The 18,120-nt window shown below is 39.3% G+C and overlaps 1 protein-coding gene across 1 annotated transcript in view; it reads right to left on the bottom strand.

Annotated features, from left to right (window-relative positions):
• Positions 1–419: 419 nt before the first annotated feature.
• Positions 420–18,120, bottom strand: part of ELL2 (elongation factor for RNA polymerase II 2) — a 75,108-nt gene continuing 57,407 nt past the window's right edge. Inside the window, exons 6-12 of the mRNA XM_027970525.2 lie at positions 15,922–16,046; positions 15,670–15,757; positions 13,156–13,723; positions 10,543–10,609; positions 7,034–7,205; positions 4,443–4,487; positions 420–4,351 (exon numbers count right to left, since the gene is read on the bottom strand). Of these exons, the coding sequence (XP_027826326.1) occupies positions 4,235–4,351; positions 4,443–4,487; positions 7,034–7,205; positions 10,543–10,609; positions 13,156–13,723; positions 15,670–15,757; positions 15,922–16,046 (1,182 nt within the window). The 3' untranslated portion in view covers positions 420–4,234. The remainder of the gene's footprint in view (positions 4,352–4,442; positions 4,488–7,033; positions 7,206–10,542; positions 10,610–13,155; positions 13,724–15,669; positions 15,758–15,921; positions 16,047–18,120) is intronic.

Here is an 18,120-nt window from a genome sequence, read left to right on the forward strand (position 1 = left end):
CCTGCCTTGCAGGCGGATTCTTTACCACTGAGCCATCTGGGAAACCCAAAGCCTCAGTTTCCTTGCCTATAAAATAGGGATAGCGGGTTTGTGGTGAGGAGAAATGGGACAATACATACAAAGTGGATAACCAACAGAAGATCCTCCATAAAAGGAACTGTTAATACTGTTCCCCTAGTAGATGCTGCCTTTGGAGGGCATGTCCTCCACTCGTAAAACAAGCAGCAGGGGCTCCTGAACCAAATACTCCGTGTTCCCACTTTCTAGAGTCACCAGCAAGTAACATCTCTGTCCTGGGAAGATCAATTTACCTTAGGGCATCAGAGAGAACTGTTGTGGGATTTCTTTTCTTTAAAAAAAAAAAAAAAAAGACAATTAAGAGCTTTGAAATGAGACAAAGGAAAAACGAGCACCAGAACTGCAAAGTTAACATTTTTATTGAACTGAAATTGGTGTAGAACAGGGGCCACCACAGCTGCTGAACTCGGTTAACAACTGAAGAGTCCCTGCGACATCCTATCTTCTTAAAACGGTTTGGGTGGAACAACCGAAAACAGCGTAGATATATATGTATAGATTTTTTAACACTTCAAAATATTTTGAAATGAGCCTCATAGCCTTGTTCAGTTTTCAGGTTACAGAGGACACTGACAATATCTTCTGTTGCCTTCATTTAGTTGTGTCAGTTAATATCTTTTCCCAAGAGGTTTCTCTCAAAGCTGGCTGTTGATTTTTTCCCCATCCGGTATACAAGAGAAGGCTTTAGTAACACTTAGGCAAGTGATACACTGTAAGAACCTTAGAAGTAGTAAAGGCAAAAACCACACATACGTGACTCAATACTCACGGGGCCAGCAAGACAAGGAAACTGGCTGGAGAATTTCAGCCAAGTTCCAGAAGCAAAGAACGCACTAGGGGAAGGGGCAAGGCAACCAAGCAGAGGGTCGGAACTGATGGACCGTTTGTGTCTAAACCTCATTTCAACACCTTGTTTCAAACATGAAAATATGCATTTGTTTGACAGAATAAAGTGAAATATTTTAAGGGGAAAGAAAACTCCTATAAAGGTTAAAAGATCAGTCAGAGATGAAGGAAGGTTAATACTGGATTTTTATAATCAATGCCCGAAGCAATGATATCAACTGATGAAACCAATTACTTCTGTGAGAGCAAGTTCTGAACATTCATCTCGGAGAGTATTAACCCCTCTCAAGTATTCCAAGGGAAATACATAACCAACAAGGCAGGAAGTGAAATCCTCACATAAAACAAAAAAACCACATCTAGTTGATGCTATTTTTGGTTTGTATTAAATCAGCTGCTCATTCATTCTGGAGTTAGTTTATGGGTGTTGGTAAAAATCTTCAAGAGTGCTTCAAATTATTTTAGGTGAAATGTGATGAACAAATAATAACTCATTGTCTCATCTTGACAATGCTATTTAACACTTACCTATTCCTCTCAAAAAACAAAACAAAACCTAAATAAATTCTACCAGAGTAACTACATGGCCACCCATTCCTGCAGCAATTATTTGAGAGAATCTAAAAATCTTGCAGTAGGAGATGAAAGATGGTTATAAATATAAATATTTTAATAGGCCTATGCCTATCTTTAAAAGAGATGCAGTCTCAGGTAACAGCAGATTCAGAGATTTACAACTCTCAAATTTGCAAGACAGACAGATACACATTTTGCAAGGATCTGCCCAATGTACACAACAAACATCTAAATTAAGGCTTTTATAGGTAGGTGGTCAAGTCTGTGGGTGTGCAATCCTGGATTTTCAGAAAGCATCTCCAGCTTCCATTGTTACCCAATTTGTAAACCAGAAGACGTGCTGATGGAGGTGGGTAGGAGCTCCAAGGGACAACAATTAACCAACTGGAAGGCTTGCCTTATTTGTAAACAAGTTTTAAAGTAAGAGCTGGCAGTGAAACAATTGAGGGTGCCTCATATGATGTTAAGAGGAAAAGTGATTTGCATCTGCTGAGAGATGAGCATAAAAAAAAAAAAACCCAGCTGAATTTCAGTTCAAGACCTTGAGATTTAGAGACCTAAATGTTTAGAGTCGCTTCCAAGTCAAAGGTTCTCACACTTTAGCTTGCAGAAGTCACCTGGAGGATACTTATGAAAATGTGGCTATGTGGGCCCCATCTCCAGAGATTCTAATTTAGGGATGCAAGTGGCCCGAGCACCTTGCTTTTGAGAAACACCACTCACAGCAAGTAGCAGCACACGGTCTTTGATTAAAAGGCCACGATGTCTAAGAAATGACCTCTATGAGGTCATTACCTATGGAAGAATCCCTCAGGAGACTCCACCATAATGATGTGAGGACCAAGTTTATCCCCAGTTAAGTTTCTTTTCCTATTTTTTTTTTTCCCCAACTGAAAGTTTGATATCAATGAACACAATGATTGTACCAATTCTGAGGTAAAAGGAAGAGCACCAGGGATCGCAATGCTTAAAAAAAAAAAAAAAAAAATCAAATTCCCTAGGAGGTCCATGCTATGTAGAAATCAAATTTTTGCGGTAATGTATTAGAGTTATAGTGCACAGGGCCCTGTTGTAGTCTTTGTAATAATGTACTTTTACCATATTATTTACTCTTTCCTGTTAATGTTTTGGAACTCCAAAGACAAAATTCCATCTACATGCTCTCTCAGGTTTTTTTGGATACCAGCATTTTCTGGTTTACGATACACAACGAAGTTATATTTTTTTTTGGATGCTGGAGACAAACATCTTTATTAAAGATACCACCAAAATTTTGGCAAACATTTCAAAACATATTTGTAAACATAATGCTTCCCTTTTAAACTGGCAGCACTTTGAAAAACAATACGATAAGACAACACAACTTGTATCAACATTAGTTCAAAATCCTTATATTTTTGACCACATAACTTATGTTCCCACATGATAAAACAAATGATAGTTTAAATCAACGTCAACAGATAAACTCCATGAAATGAAAGTTTGTGCTGTTTGATGAATCACAGTATGTTATGGTTAAATATATCCGCTCTGCTTTATATTCCTGGCACCCAGGATGAAAAAAAAAATTCTTTAAATATACATTTCATGTAGGTAATAGCTTCTTTGCATATCTCTCTTCAAAAAATACTTTATAGCAGTATATAAATAGGTTACCTACACATTTCATGTTATAATTTTGCCCCAAAACTATAGATCTGTTTCATTTTCATAACATATCAATTTTGCCCAACATTAATAAAGCTGACAAACTGTTGAAATGGAAATGCTTTTTGTCTTCCATGATAGAAGTAGCAATTTGACAGGAAAAAAAAAAAAAAAAAAACAACACACCTACAGTAACACTCATCAGTTGTTTCACCTGAGCGTTTGGCCGACTGAGAGTAGCAGCTTTTTTCCTCCATGCACGCTCACATCCACACCACCTCTGCACACACACAGGTCGCGCACACGCGTTCAGACGCTGGTAGGCCACAGTGTACTTCCCACTGCCCTAATCAAATGGGAAGCAGTGTAGCTAATGAGTAACCACACTAGGTACACAACTAGCAAACACCTTAAGGCAACCATTGCAATGGGGGGTTAACTTGCAGGGCGATCACTGTTCTAGATCAAGTCAGCCTATATATACACGTGTGTATACAGAGCTATACATGTACTCACACATCTTTCTATTTCTTAACCCTCCAAAACAATGTTTTAACTTTTTTTTGTATTTTGTGCAAATTTCTAAATGTTCTACCATTTAAGGCAAAGAGTTCGCATTAAGAAAGGTCAGAAAATAGGCTTATGTTTATCCAAAAGCATTTCACCTTGCATGTTACTGCTTTTTTTTTTTTTTTTAAACATACGTAACTTTGAAGTATGGACACTGGATCCCCAATATCTAAAAAAAAAAAAAAAAAATCATTTCTAATGACAAACACAGTTTTTAAGGAAAAAAGTTGATTTGAAGTACAGACACTGGATCCCCAATATCTAAAAAAAAAATCATTTCTATTGACAAACACAAGTCTTAAAGGTGAAAAAAGGACCAGAAAAAGCAGCTTCAAAAATGCAAGGAAGCAAAGTAAAATGGGAAAACAAGGGAAAAAAAGAAAAGGTAACTCAAGTTTACTAATACTGAAACTTTCAACAGGCAAAGTTTCATTTTTTAGAATTTTGAGAGCAACTCATTTGGAATTTTAAATAAATAAGCTTAAGTTTATTCACATCTTCTGGTCCAAGCAGAGCTCTAGTGCCATGATTCTGCTTGCTGTTGGTCAAATTCACCTATTAGTCTTTTGATGTGAGCTAGCTTGTTATGAAGATACTCGCATCGGTATTTTTCTTCGTGGTAATTGGGACTAGACTGTGGATGAAAAAAACAAAACAGGAGTAAGACTATGGAATTTGTAATACTTTCTCAATGAGGTCAGAAAACTAACAGTGATGATACCTACCTGCTTTATCTTCTGATATTCTTGTAAGACTTCTTCATGAACATTCTAGAAAAGTAATAATTAGAAATCAGAAGAGAACTTTTTTTCTTTGTGGTATAAACAGATAACTCGCAATTGGCAAGGGTGTGGGAAATATTAGTGATGGAATGTAATTTGGTGTACTCTTAAAGGAAGGCAGTTTAGCAACTGCCATTAAGATTGCAAATGCAAAACGGACTCAGCATTTATACTTTTTTCAGATTACTTGGACCTGAATGAAATGACACATGTTCAGGGCTACTTGCTGCAGCGCTGTGTGTAAAGCAGAAGAAAGTAAACATGGTCTAAACATCCACTAGTCCATACAAAGGAGTCCTAAGAGGCTATTAAAGATGAGGGGAGTGCTGTATGTGCTTACATAAAAATGTTCTCTAAGATATATGTTGTTCAGTGAAAAAAGCAAAGTACAAACAGTTTTATATAGTTTGGTATCATTTTTTTATAAGGGAGAAACAAAATATTATGTTCTGAGAATTTTTAATGAAATCAGATAATGTAATAAAGTATCTTAACTTACTGGAACATAAGACAATGGTGTATCTTATTGATGATGACATCTTAGGTTCAATTAAAGATGGTATATTTGTGAATTTACTTGTGTATATCTTATAATCACACAGCCTTCTGAAAGAATACACTGGGAACTGGTAATACTGATTTCCTCTAGGGAGGAGAATTGAGTCGCAAGGGAAGAGCTAACCTTTATGTACCATATGACCTGATATACTATGCATCTAAGCAGTTTCCAAATGCTTATATTTGTTCTGCATAGCTCTAATCATCTCACTCTATGGATGGGATTTTGAGTATTTTCAGGCAAGCAAGTAACCTTCCCAAGGTCACACAAGTAGACCAGAGGTAGGAACCAAATGCAAGCTGTCTGGCTTTGGAGCTTGCTCCTAACCACTAAGCAATTCTTAGAATTACATTTTAGTTTAAATATAATTGTGGTACCCTAGTAAATAACTATATAGAAGAAAAAAAAAAAAAAAAAAAAACAAACTCCTAACCACTGTATCACTAACTTCTTGCACTCCCAACCACCCACTCCTGTGGCTAAGTCTTCTATTACTTTAGGGAGCTTGTGTAAAAGGTGAAGGCCCACTGACAGAAGACACAGGGAGTCTCTAGGGCTTCCCTGGTGGCTCAGCTGGTTAAGAATCCGCCCGCAATGCGGGAAACCTGGGTTCCATCCCTGGGTTGGGAATATCCCCTGGAGAAGGGAAAGGATACCCACTCCAGTATTCTGGCCTGGAGAATTTCCATGAACTGAAGAGTCCACGGGGTTGCAAAGAGTTGGACACAACTGAGTGACTTTCACTTTCAGGGCATAGATGCTTTTTTTCGTGATGCTTGTTGTTCCTGCTGGAACAACAGTGGACTATGATGGAGACACCATTTGTGGCTGTGAAGTGTGACAAACTTATCTGTCCTACACAAGGAGGGGAACTCCCACTTATACCAGTCCTTTGGCTAAGGGCTCTAAGAACACTGTGGAGACAGGTCAGGCTTCTTCTGCTCTGTGTCAGCTATAGTAATATTACCACTTAAGACAGGCAAGTGAGAACAGATTAATACCTGCTAACAAATGTCAGTAGCTGGACTAGCTGGAAGCACCCAGCTTTTCTTCACTTAAACCCCAAACCTGAGCGGTCTTAGGCTCCCTTTAATATTCTATACCAGACTGAGGTTTAAAATAAATAAATTTACTCAAAATGGTAATTTTGGAAATAGCATCAGATAAGCTGAGCGCCAAAAAATTGATGCTTTTGAACTGTGGTGTTGGAGAAGACTCTTGAGAGTCCCTTGAACTGCAAGGAGATCCAACTAGTCCACTCTAAAGGAGATCAGCCCTGGGTGTTCTTTGGAAGGAGTGATGCTAAAGCTGAAACTCCAGTACTTTGGCCACCTCATGTGAAGAATTGACTCACTGGAAAAGACCTTGATGCTGGGAAAGACTGAAGGTGGGAGGAGAAGGGGACGACAGAGGATGAGATGGCTGGATGGCATCAGCGACCTGATGGACGTGAGTTTGAGTGAACTCCGGGAGATGGTGATGGATAGGGAGGCCGGGCGTGCTGCGATTCATGGGGTCACAGAGAGTCGGACACGACTGAGCGACTGAACTGAACTGAACTGATAAGAACTATAGTCTGAGTTGAGTAGGTAACGCAGTCAAATACTTTGATGAATTCCAAATCCAGCTTTTCATTTTTTCCTATTTAGTCACCTGTATTTTTCTCAGTACATGTTATGTCACGGGAAGTATATAAGTATATAATATATATTTTATACACATTATGTAAAAATGGTGTTTTTTTTTTTTTTTTTTACATTGGAGGAATTAGAGGCTCACTGTGTTACTTATTTTTAAGAACTATTTCAAATATTTATTTTCCTAGCTAAGTCTAAGTCAAGGCCAAAAGCTACATAGCGGCTGGTCTGTGAAAGGACCTGCTCTGAAGGCTAGCAGGACATCTGGGGATGGGCAGGGCAGAGAAAGGAAGAAGGCAAAATATGAAGACAGTCCACTGAGGAACACATGTGTTTACCTGATACTCTTTTGAGCCTGGAGAAAGGCGTTTTCGCTGTGCATCCAGTTTGATAAATCTTCTAGCCACAGTCTCCATCCTGGCATGCAAGGCCCTATATTCATCATACTCAGCATTGAAGTCATCCTTGTAATTCTGGCGTTGCTCATAGGAGACGATGGCAATGTATTTTCTAATAAGACAAAAGGTAAATGGAGAGGAGCTTTGAACAAACACGACGCACAACACTGAAACCAAATATTTGGAAACCACATCTGTGCATTGTCTCCCTAGGTTGAGTGCCACTCTACCACTGCTTGCGGCCTGCCACTCCTTCAAAGACCTTTCAGGTGAAATTATCCCAGAGCAGAGTTTAAAAACCTCAGTGAAGGAAAGTAAATGTGGGGGAAAAAAATGCAAAAAAACCATGGTGGCAATGGAATTACAGTGCAACTAGAAGACAGCACTCACACAGAGGGAGCTTCCTAAAGCTTTCCATACTCGAAATGACTACCACGCTAGCGCAGAGGCCAGTCTGTCTGTTACGAGTCATGTGGAGAGAGCAGGGCTGGTGGGGGACCCTGAGACCCGGGGAATGTCACAGTCCCCAAGGGCTGAAGGCAGAGCTCTCTCCAGACCCGCTGCCTTATGAGAGGGAGTCTCTGCCTTTGGCCTTTCACACCTGCTGCCAGCAAGGTGCCTGGGGCCGTTCCCTCTGTGCCTCTCCTCCCATTTCTGGCAAGGCAAACATAAAATACAAAAGGGGGATTGTTTTACTATTAAAAAAAAATAAGAGTAGGAAAAACAAAAAGGGGGAAAAAGGAATAATTCTCTAGTTCTTTTCAAACATTTACTGCCATACTATGTGTAACAGAAAGCCAGTTTATACCATCAGTTTATTTTTTTAATAGAAAGGCTACACATATTTCACTTCAGGGTGTGAGGATCTCTAGGGACGCAGAGAATGAAGGTCATCTTCCCAGTGTCAGTCTGTTCAGTGGTGGTGAGAAAATCAACAATATTAAAGTTTATATCATTTGTGGATCTGGGTCTTTGCAGTCTGTGCTCCTGTCATGGGATGCAGAATTCCCTTGATTTTTTGAGATAAAAACTGAGATTTTGAAGCAATTTCGAGCAGGCGCTTCAGGGTGCCCTGGGGGTACACATCTATTCTTTCTTGAAGAAGATTTTGGGAGTTCAGTCCTCTCAAGAATGGTTTTAGACAATCTCACCAGTTTTGTTTAAAATGTAAAATAGCACAGATGTCTATTTGCAAATGTGAGAAAAGTGATGCAGTGAGCAACCTTAATGTCCTCATTAATATTTTTATTCATGCTGAGTTAGACCGTGCGGAGGTTTAATTTTCTAAGTGTAATTGAGACAGTGGTAGTACGCTGATTTAAAGCCGCCCTGCTAGTGTACTTGCTATAAAAGGAACCTTACCAGCCAAGCAGGGAAGCCATCCTCTCTAGAAAGGTTCCTGGGGATAAGCATTCATAAGCGAAACAGCTTAGCTGAAACTCAGGTTCCATTTGTTATATAAAACATTTATCCCACTTTCTTCAAAATCATACCCGAGACCACACCCTCTTTAATTACTCCCTCAGGGAAAAAAGTACCAAAGTGGCCAGCAGCTGTGTTGCTATTATAGAAGATTATTTGGTTATACTGACATTTTAATGAAAAGTATTTCAATATTTTCAATAAAAATTGTTACGGTTCTGCAGTTGGCTCTTAATGTAGTGATAGAATAAAATGTTAAATACTTTGGATAAGTCACAACCACAATCTTATTAAGAAGTATCCATATAAAAAAATTGGGACTGTTGTGGTTCAGTATGAATTATTCAGAGGTTGGTCATTAAAGGTTTTATAGGATGGTCTTTGGTTTTCTTAAGAAACAGGTTTAAGTTCTACATTTTTAGTGATTTTTCTGAAATTTCATGCTTTATCACCATTTTAAGAAAATCTGCAATATTTATATAAGATAGCTTTGGTTAAAATAAATTGCTTAAGTAAATTAAGCAATCATGGAGGTTATATATTTTCATGATTTTTAAAGGAGCTAGAAAATGACAAACATACAGAAATGCACTGAGGCAGATATCTGCAGCAACCATCTGTAGATCAGTAAATTAAAAACAACTTTAAGTACAGAATTAATTGCTTAAGTTGACAAAACTCAGCAACATCTGAATACATGAGGGAAAGGTTACAATTACTTTTGAGTCTCCCCACATGATTTTGTCCTATGTAACAAATATACAGCAGTATTACTATTGTAAGAGGAATTCAAAATCCATCGAAAGAGAATGAGAACACAGTACTGCAGCTGTTATTTGCACCTTTCACAAGACTTGAAAGGGAATGCATTTGGAGAGGTGACCCCCCACATCAGTGGAGCCAGGCACTGTCCCCCATCCATCCCTGACCAGGCCAATTCAGTGGCAGCAGCTTTTCCAACCCACCCCCCCACCCCACCCCCCGGCCCCAAACACAGACTTTTAAGATGAGAGAGTATTCAGCATGGTTTCCTGGATTCCTTTTAGTTAAGAGATGATAACCGGCTTATCATTCCATGCTATATCATCCCCAAATAAGTATAGCTTTCACCACTACTGTTAAGCAAAGTAGCACATTTTTAGTGTAAAATGTTTTCTACTCTGGAAATGAACGTTTCATGAGACACGGAGCACTAAACCGCATAGTTTAACTTTGTACACCATGAGATGCTACTGATAAAGAAACAATGTTCATACAGCCCAGGTTCCGTTTTCCAGTCTACATGTAAGCTATCTGTTAATTTTCTAAGCTACTGGTGAGTAAATCTGTATGTTCTTTCACTCTCCATTTTTCTAGACTCTTGCAACTTAATTATTTTCTTCTTACAAAAGCCTTTTGAGTCTGTAGAAAAAAAAAGCTAGAATTATGTGTCCAAGTTATAATTTCTGTGATGACCAGTTATAAGAAAGTCCCCAGCTTGGCATTTAGCAACTTGTTGTCACAACAAGAAAAACATTATAACTAGTATTAGAGCGAAATGAGCAAGTTTTACTGCTCTCTCCTCTTAATTTTATGGCACAGCTTTATTTAAATCAAAAGCCATCTATCTCTAGTTTGTGTATTAACTGCAGAGGTTTAAGCACTTTGTCAGTAATAAACTGTCCCTTTTGGGGGGCGGGGGGCCCAAATGAATGACTATGCACTGATAGACTGTCAGCTTTGAAGAGTAATATCCCTGAAATCTTCCATAATCAAACGCTTGGCCTGGCCTCAGAACAAAGGACAGGCTTCTCTATACTTAAAGGCCTCCGAACAGAGCTCAGGGCAGGGGCAGGCACAACCTGTTGAAGCCGACAAGAGTGGACTGGGGACGAACAGGCTTAATGGGAGCCTTTCAATTGCAGGGGTGGCTCCAGGACTCTATTTCTGGAACGTCTTACTGTTCTGATTTGCAAATTATGGGAAAAGAGTTTGCAAACTTTCTAAAATTGAACAGTTCTCCCCCACTGGCAGACATCTGAACTTACATCAAATAATCTGGGAGTTCAATTGTTGAAGAAGGCTCTGTGGAGGCAGTGCAATCTTCTTTAACTCCTGCAAAGAAAAAAAAAAAAAATTTTTTTTCAAGCGTTCACCAAACAGTATGGTTACAAAATGCCTATAATTCTAAAATAGATCAGAAACATCTGGAACACTTTTCCTCAAATTCTATTCTTCCATCTCAATAAGCAACAGTGAGCAAGGAATACAATTGAGCACGAACAATAGAGGCCCTGTGACCAGCTCCAGCAGAACCGACGCCAGGCATTGAAAGCACCCTGGCTACTGCAGTGTCTGCACAATAAAGGAATTCCATCCTAACCCAAGGTCAGTCTTCTATTTTCAACAACAGTTGTGGCATCTGCCCAGCAACTCAAAGACTGTGGTGGCAGATGCAGCCGGACAATGGGAGATACAAATTTTATATCAACATCTACTTTTCGTAGGATTCAAACAAGGCAGATGAGATGATGAAGTCAGGTAGCAGACTGCTTCAATCAGTGTATTTTTGCTGCTATTCTTTTTGTATGCAGACAGTGCAATTGGGCAGGAAGTCTTCCCATCAATTTAAAGTAATTTAAAATGTTATTAGTGAACAATTTACACTCCTGTACTCTCTAACCCTCATAGTACTACATGGCTCTTTCCTTACGAGGCCAAAATAAATAGATAAATCAAGTGCCAGTCACTCAGAACTATGCTGTGAATCCCTCAGTATTCCATTTGTTTGAATGTACCATTTCCAGAGGGTATGTTTAGATTTTTTATTAGGGTAATTTTTTTTTTTATCATTCAAAGTAGAATTAAACTAGTAACTCAAACCCAAGCCCTGCCTGCTGGCAAAACATACATGTTCAATATGAAACAAGAGTGAGTATTTAATAATTTCTTGGTTTAATATTTTAAAGGACAAAGCACACTAAAAAAATTATGCAGACTTTGTGGACTTACTGTGTGTGCCTATCTGATTCAGGCTTAGGTAAAAGCTTGTTTTCACAACAGCCTGAGTCTTAAAGGAAAAGGCATTGAGTGCTTGTCACCCAGCTTCTCCTTTGCCACAGACATCAGATAAATTCCAATGGGTGCAGAGCATGTGGGTCTGAATCGGTCCTCAGTTTATGATAATCTCGACTGGCTGGTCCATCCTTAGTGAAGGATTTAGAGACTAGGTCTGCTTCTCTTGGCTTCCAAGTGGGAAAATAGTCAACCTCTGCTGCAGGACTCAACGTTCTGGGATCCAGTCCTCCCAGGAGATGCCTCTGTCTCGGGATTACCTTCTGATGGTGGGAAGTGTGGAGTGGAGCATACCCAGGAATCTGGCTCAATAAAAGTTTCATTATTCTCTTTTCTCTTCTTGATCTGGCAACTTCAAGTATGATAGTGTTTGAGGGGAAAAAGCTTACAGCTGACTCTTGGGCTACTATACACTACCATGCTGATCTAAATATTTCAACAGCCATGCTTTGATGAGCAATATACTCAATCCACATCAGTAAAGGCACCGAATCATACTATCCCCATAATCCAAGCTTCTTGTCTATGGTTAAAATGGTCAGTTAAATCTAAGTACCACAGGCTTTCAGTATTATGGGCGAATCACATAAAGATAAAACTCCTTAAAGTCTAATCACTGAAGTACGTTTTCTAAAGTTGTATTTTTCTGGGGAATTTTACCTTAGTTATGCTAGGTTTAAAACTGGTAGCAGTCCTAAATGATGAGCATGGATCTTCTCTACGGTGGTGTGTAAGACATTACATTTTAAATATATGGAGTAAGAGAAATCTAATTGTGTCATTAGGTTTTAAAGATCGCTACATGTTAGGTAAGCAGTGTTTCTACTAACTGTTCTTCAGAGGTAAAGCATGATTTTAGGCTTCTTTGGGTCTCTAGATATTTGACTTTTAAAGCTTCCAGAAATGGTTAAATTTATTAATAACAACTGATGTTAGTTTACGCAAACAATGTTCTGAAAATTGGGGGGAGGGGGGGAGAAAAAAAACCCCAAATCTATCAAGCTAGTCACCAACAGCCTTGCACAAGACAAACTGCTTTCACTCTGAATGAAGATGATGCTGCGGATCTCCACATGTAATTTTACCTCGCCTGTTTTATAAAGAATTTGACATTTCCCCTGTGCTATTGTTAATTAAAGCAAGGTTGACCCTGTTTCTTTGGCAAAGAAGGAAATGAGTATTTTTGTTGCTAATTGTGTGTCTGGTTAAATCAGTTCAAGAATGGCATATAATAGGTCACGATGAGGTTGCACAATACTGTGACAGCTCTGGAGAAGAGCAACAAAGTCCACCTTGTCAAAGGGGGTCCCTGGAGGACCAAAGGTCTTTTTCAGATGTCACCACCTTATTAATAAATACAGAAAAACCATGGTTAATAGTTGGCTAAGAAGAGACAGAAAGTGACTACTATAAAATGGAAGAGAAAGAATCTTGTTCCAAAGGACAATACTAAAATTAATAACTAAACAGCAGGTCATTTGATAAAAAAGCATTACTAATTCTAAACAGCACACGCTCACACTCAGCACAGTCCCCTCTTCCTGTTCATTTAACCCACAGAGTTGGTTTTTACAAATGTAAAATACCTTCATTGGAATCCGGATTGGAGTCGTTCAGCTTGGCAATTTCCTCTTCTCTTTTAAGGTCCTCTTCCTTTTCCTCAATCATCTCAACATCTTGCTTTTTTATTTGGTCCTTTTCCTTGTGTTTTTTAGACTTCTTCTTGGACTTTTTGTGAGACAAATGGTTTTCTTCCATAGGCTTTGGACACTTTAGTAGAACTGAACCAGGGGGTAAGGTTTCCAGAGAAGTCCTAGAGGTATATTTGTCTTGCTGGTCCTCATAGATACTACCATCTTGACTAAAACTGTCAACAGGTAGGTCTTGAGTCCCCCGGCCTTCTGGAGTGCTAGGGGAATTGGAGTTAGAATTTACAGTCTGAGGCGGGTTGGAGACAGGCAGGTGGGTTGAAGGCAGCGGTGGAGGCGTGGGGATGGCAGCTGCTGCAGGGGGCAGCGGGAGGCCTGCAGTGGACTTTTCACTGGTGGGATTCAAATGGCCATTCAATGTTGGTGGCACTCTATTTGTCAGGTGAGATATTCGAGCCTTTTTATTCATTAAAGGATCAATGAAATCTGAATCCAAAAGCCGTTTCTAGGGGTGGTGGTGAGGGGGAACAGAGGAGAAAAAAAAACCAAATGAGCCAGTTTGCACTAAAATGTAATACATGTGTCATTTGTTACCATATGAACTGAGTAATTTTATTCATACTTAAATTTATAACCAATTTAGATTCACCACCACTATCGTGTTAACTATTCTCTGAGCTTAAGCCACAACCTACAATAAGTTTTCATGTCTAGTGTAAAAAAAACAGAATCTGGAAAATATGGCTCTTTCTTTTTTTTTTTAATTAATTTTTTTGACTGCACTAGGTCTTAGTTAGGGTATGTGGTATCTAGTTGCCTGACCAGGGATCAAACCTGGACTCCCTGCATTGGGAGCATGGAGACTTAGCCATTGGAACACCAGGGAAGGCCCCCTAACATGTTTCCTGAAGAAATATATCAGATTATACTTTCTGATCATGCAACCCCACCCTCAGTTACTTGAGAGACTGCCGCTGCTGCTAAGTCGCTTCAGTTGTGCCCAACCCTGTGAGATCCCATAGACGGCAGCCCACTAGGCTCCTCTGTCCCTGGGATTCTCCAGGCAAGAACACTGGAGTGGGTTGCCATTTCCTTCTCTAATGCATGAGAATGAAAAGTGAAAGTGAAGTTGCTCAGTCATGTCCGACTCTTTTCGACCCCATGGACTGTAGCCTACCAGGCTCCTCCATCCATGGGATTTTTCCAGGCAAGAATACTGGAGTGGGTTGCCATTTCCTTTGCCACTTGAGAGACTAGGCCAATTTATGTGCATTACATCACTCAGGAAATGTATTAAATAGAGGTGGCCTCCTCCTTCTGCTGGCCACAGCTGACCTACTTATATTCAGTGAGAACCTTCTCTGAATATAACCAACCATTATTGGTTGTCAGAATCAACAGGGGTAGGAACAGGGCAACAAGCCTACACTTACTTGATCTCTATGAATGTGCTAAGATCCTGCAGTTACAAGTATTTTGGCTATTACTTATTATTTCCCCTGTCTTAAGATGGGAACAACCAGCACTTTCAAAATAGTTTCTCTATAAATCTCTATCATTGCTGAAACACTATCCACTTCCTCCCTGGCCCCCCTTAAATATATCTCTTCACTGGATTAGAAGATAAGTCTTAACAACTGGTCCATAAAAATAATATGGAATTTCTGTTTCAAAATAGTAAAAAAAAAAAAAAAAATCATGCTAATATCATCCTAATCCAGGAACAATAATAACAGTATTTAAAATAAAAAGGGAAGTCAGTGAGTTGATCCCCACTTCTGTCCCATCTCCCTAAGCCTCAGGAGGGGGGCTCAGGGACAGGAGCCCTCTGTCTACAGCACTGGAAGAGACAGGTCGGTCTCACCGCTAGTCCCAGACCTGAGAGCGTTCGAGGTGGTCTGAGAAGCAGGTGGGCTTGAACTCTGATGCTGCTCAGGATCTCCACACCTTCTTCCAACTGAATCTTTTGGGGGAAACTCTAAGCTGGAATGGAGTCTAACTGAATAGTCTGATTGGGATCTAGTCAAAAAGTGCTTTGAGAAAACATATGGAAACGGCAGAACTTTTTATTTGCTTATATATTCAATTTTCTCTATAATCTAAGACTTGATATAGGGCTGAATAAATATTGTCTTCTAGTTAGTGATTAAATGGAAAAGTAGACAATCTCAACAAAATGAAAACTTAAAGAACTGCATAGCAAGGCAGATGTTAAGTACCTTAATGACAAACAGTGTCATGTAGCAGCAAAGAGTTCTGGGTTGGGAGCTGGGATCTGAATTCTAGAGTGAGCTCTGTCTGAGCTAGTCACAACTTGCTATATGACTTTGGGTAGGGAGGCTACATAGCTTTTTCTGGGTCTCATTTCTCTTACGTGCAAATCGGACAACCTGAAAAAAATGGTACCTAAAGTCCATTTCAGGGCTATGATTATATAAGCTTATGCAATACCTGAGGAGAAGATGCAGGGTCTCTACTAGAACATACAGGAGATTCTGAGCGGCTGGTGCTGGCAGCATTCTGAGATGGGTTTAATTTTCTGTAAAGCACACACATGCCCCAGTTAGGGAGACAGTTTTCAAATGTTCATGATAGAAAGCCTGCCCTTGCTTCTTTTTTTCCATCTCAACCCTAAACTAACAATGACTAAAATAATTACTTATTTGCATCATTTTTAAAGGCAGGAAAAAAAAAACAACTTACCTTGAGAGTACTGACTCTAATGACCGTCTGTCTATTTCATTGTATCCAGGCCAGTCTCTTTGAAGCTCTTTAAAAACATAATCCTTTAAGGTGTATGAGAGGTCCTTAGGATTCAGATTGGCTACCTGGAACATGGTGTGAAAACAGAACATTAGATCTTTTTGCGATTTCCTAGCCTAAAACAGGCCATCTTTTGGATTTATACCGAAAATAACTATACCAAATGGCTCCAAAGGGACTGCTAGCTTTGCATACGCCAGATCTCAATAAATACTGTTTGACTTCACTTGGGGAATTAAATAAAACTTTATATGCATATTTAATTTTTTTTTTTCCTGGATGGCTGCTGTATGTTAAATAGTAATTATACCATTATGCAAAAAGTGGAGGAAGGTTTTTTTTTTTAATATTTTTTTTTTCCTAGTCAAAGGAATCTAAGACAGTTTTCTTAACAACTTCATTATTTATTTCTGGCTATAACTCCATCGGGGCTTTCCAGGTGGCTCAGTGGTAAAGAATCCACCTGCCAATGCAGGAGATGCTGTTCCATCCCTAGGTTGGAAAAATTCCCTGGAGAAGGAAATGGCAACCCACTCCAGAATTCTTGCCTGGAAATCCCATAGTCAGAGAAGCCTGGCAGGCTAGTCTGTGGGGTTGCAGAAGACTTAGGACTTAGCAACTACACAACATTAACTCCATTACTTTTGAGTCACCATACAAGTCCTTGACCACTTGTGTTAAGTAGAAATCAAACAGTGCCTATATGCTGGTTTATAAAACTTTCCCTTCAGTAATCAACAGAAATTATCTTCATGAATAGTATCAGTTCTGATGATCTTTTTTTTTAAATTTTAAATTTATTTATTTTAATCGGAGGCTAATTACTTTACAATATTGTATTGGTTTTGCCATACACCAACATTAATCCTCCACAGGTGTACACGTGTTCCTCATCCTGAACCAGTTCTGATGGTCTTGTGTGTCATCTTCTTGGCTTGCTAAGCTTGCTCCTTATAGCTGCCAGTACTCCTGAAGAACCACTTTTTCAAAATCCTTGAAATCCCCCCAAACCAATAAATGGAAACAGAAACCAAAACCACCCCCAAATTACTGTTATTAGTCAGCCAGTTTATTTGCAAGTGTAATCTTTTCTTATCCTCTAACTACAATTCCTTGTGCGTCCAGGCCCAGGCTCCATTAACAACATAAATGTATGGATTCAGGGGCTGAACCAAGAGTCATTTCCAAGGCTGGCAGAGAGGTATTCTTTTATTTTCCTACTGGAATGGTCTTTTTAAAGAACTTTACTTCTTTCCATGTCTTTTAAAAGTCCTATAAATTAGAATAGATATTTTATGCTTTTCTTACAGCTCAGGTGAATACTAACAATGTTGATATACAGTAGAAAACAATAGGCTTCTCTTAAAATTATGAGATACAACCAGATTTCTCAAAGTGGAATAAATATAATCATTTTACAATTTACAATCTGCTAGCTCCTAATTTATAACTCCAGCTTCAGTTGCCCTCTGGCCCAGACCCTTACATGTAACTACCTACTGAATATCTGTCTCCATTTGGGTATGTCTAACAGACATCTTCCAAAGAGAGGGCATGTAGACAGGACTCCTGACCGCCCTGCACACAGGTGTTCCTTTTCCTTTGCTCCTCATCTCAGTCAGTGGCTCAGGATCCACTCAGTTGCTCCATTTTGTTGTTCTGGGGCAAAGTCCAGGAACTGGCATTTTTAAAAAAGCTCCCTAAGGGATTCTAATCTGCAGCTAGGACTATGCTGCAGCCCTAGACTATGCTCTAGATTCTGTCAGGTAGTCAGCAGTAATGGCACCCATGTCTCACTTGCTCAGGAAGTAAGCACACCTACATTTAAAATTATATACAAATACACCATCACATGCCCACTGACGCACATCAGTAGCAGCCTCCGTGTGAACTGCCTCTGCCATCTTTTTGCCTTCTCATCCTCTAACCTAGGAGGCAATTTACAACCTTTCTGAAAGTTCAGCCATGAATTATTTGGTGACTTATAACCTGAACCTCCCTCCTTCTCTAAATAAAACACTGAATGCACATAACTATACCTTCATCCTCATTCATTCTTTCATCCTGTCTCTTGAGCTCTTAAAATTGCTATGTGACAGATGGATTTAAATTAAGTGTTTTCAAAAAGTACTCAAATGA

Source organism: Ovis aries, chromosome 5 (assembly GCF_016772045.2).
Source record: "Ovis aries strain OAR_USU_Benz2616 breed Rambouillet chromosome 5, ARS-UI_Ramb_v3.0, whole genome shotgun sequence".
Lineage (NCBI taxonomy): Eukaryota > Metazoa > Chordata > Mammalia > Artiodactyla > Bovidae > Ovis > Ovis aries.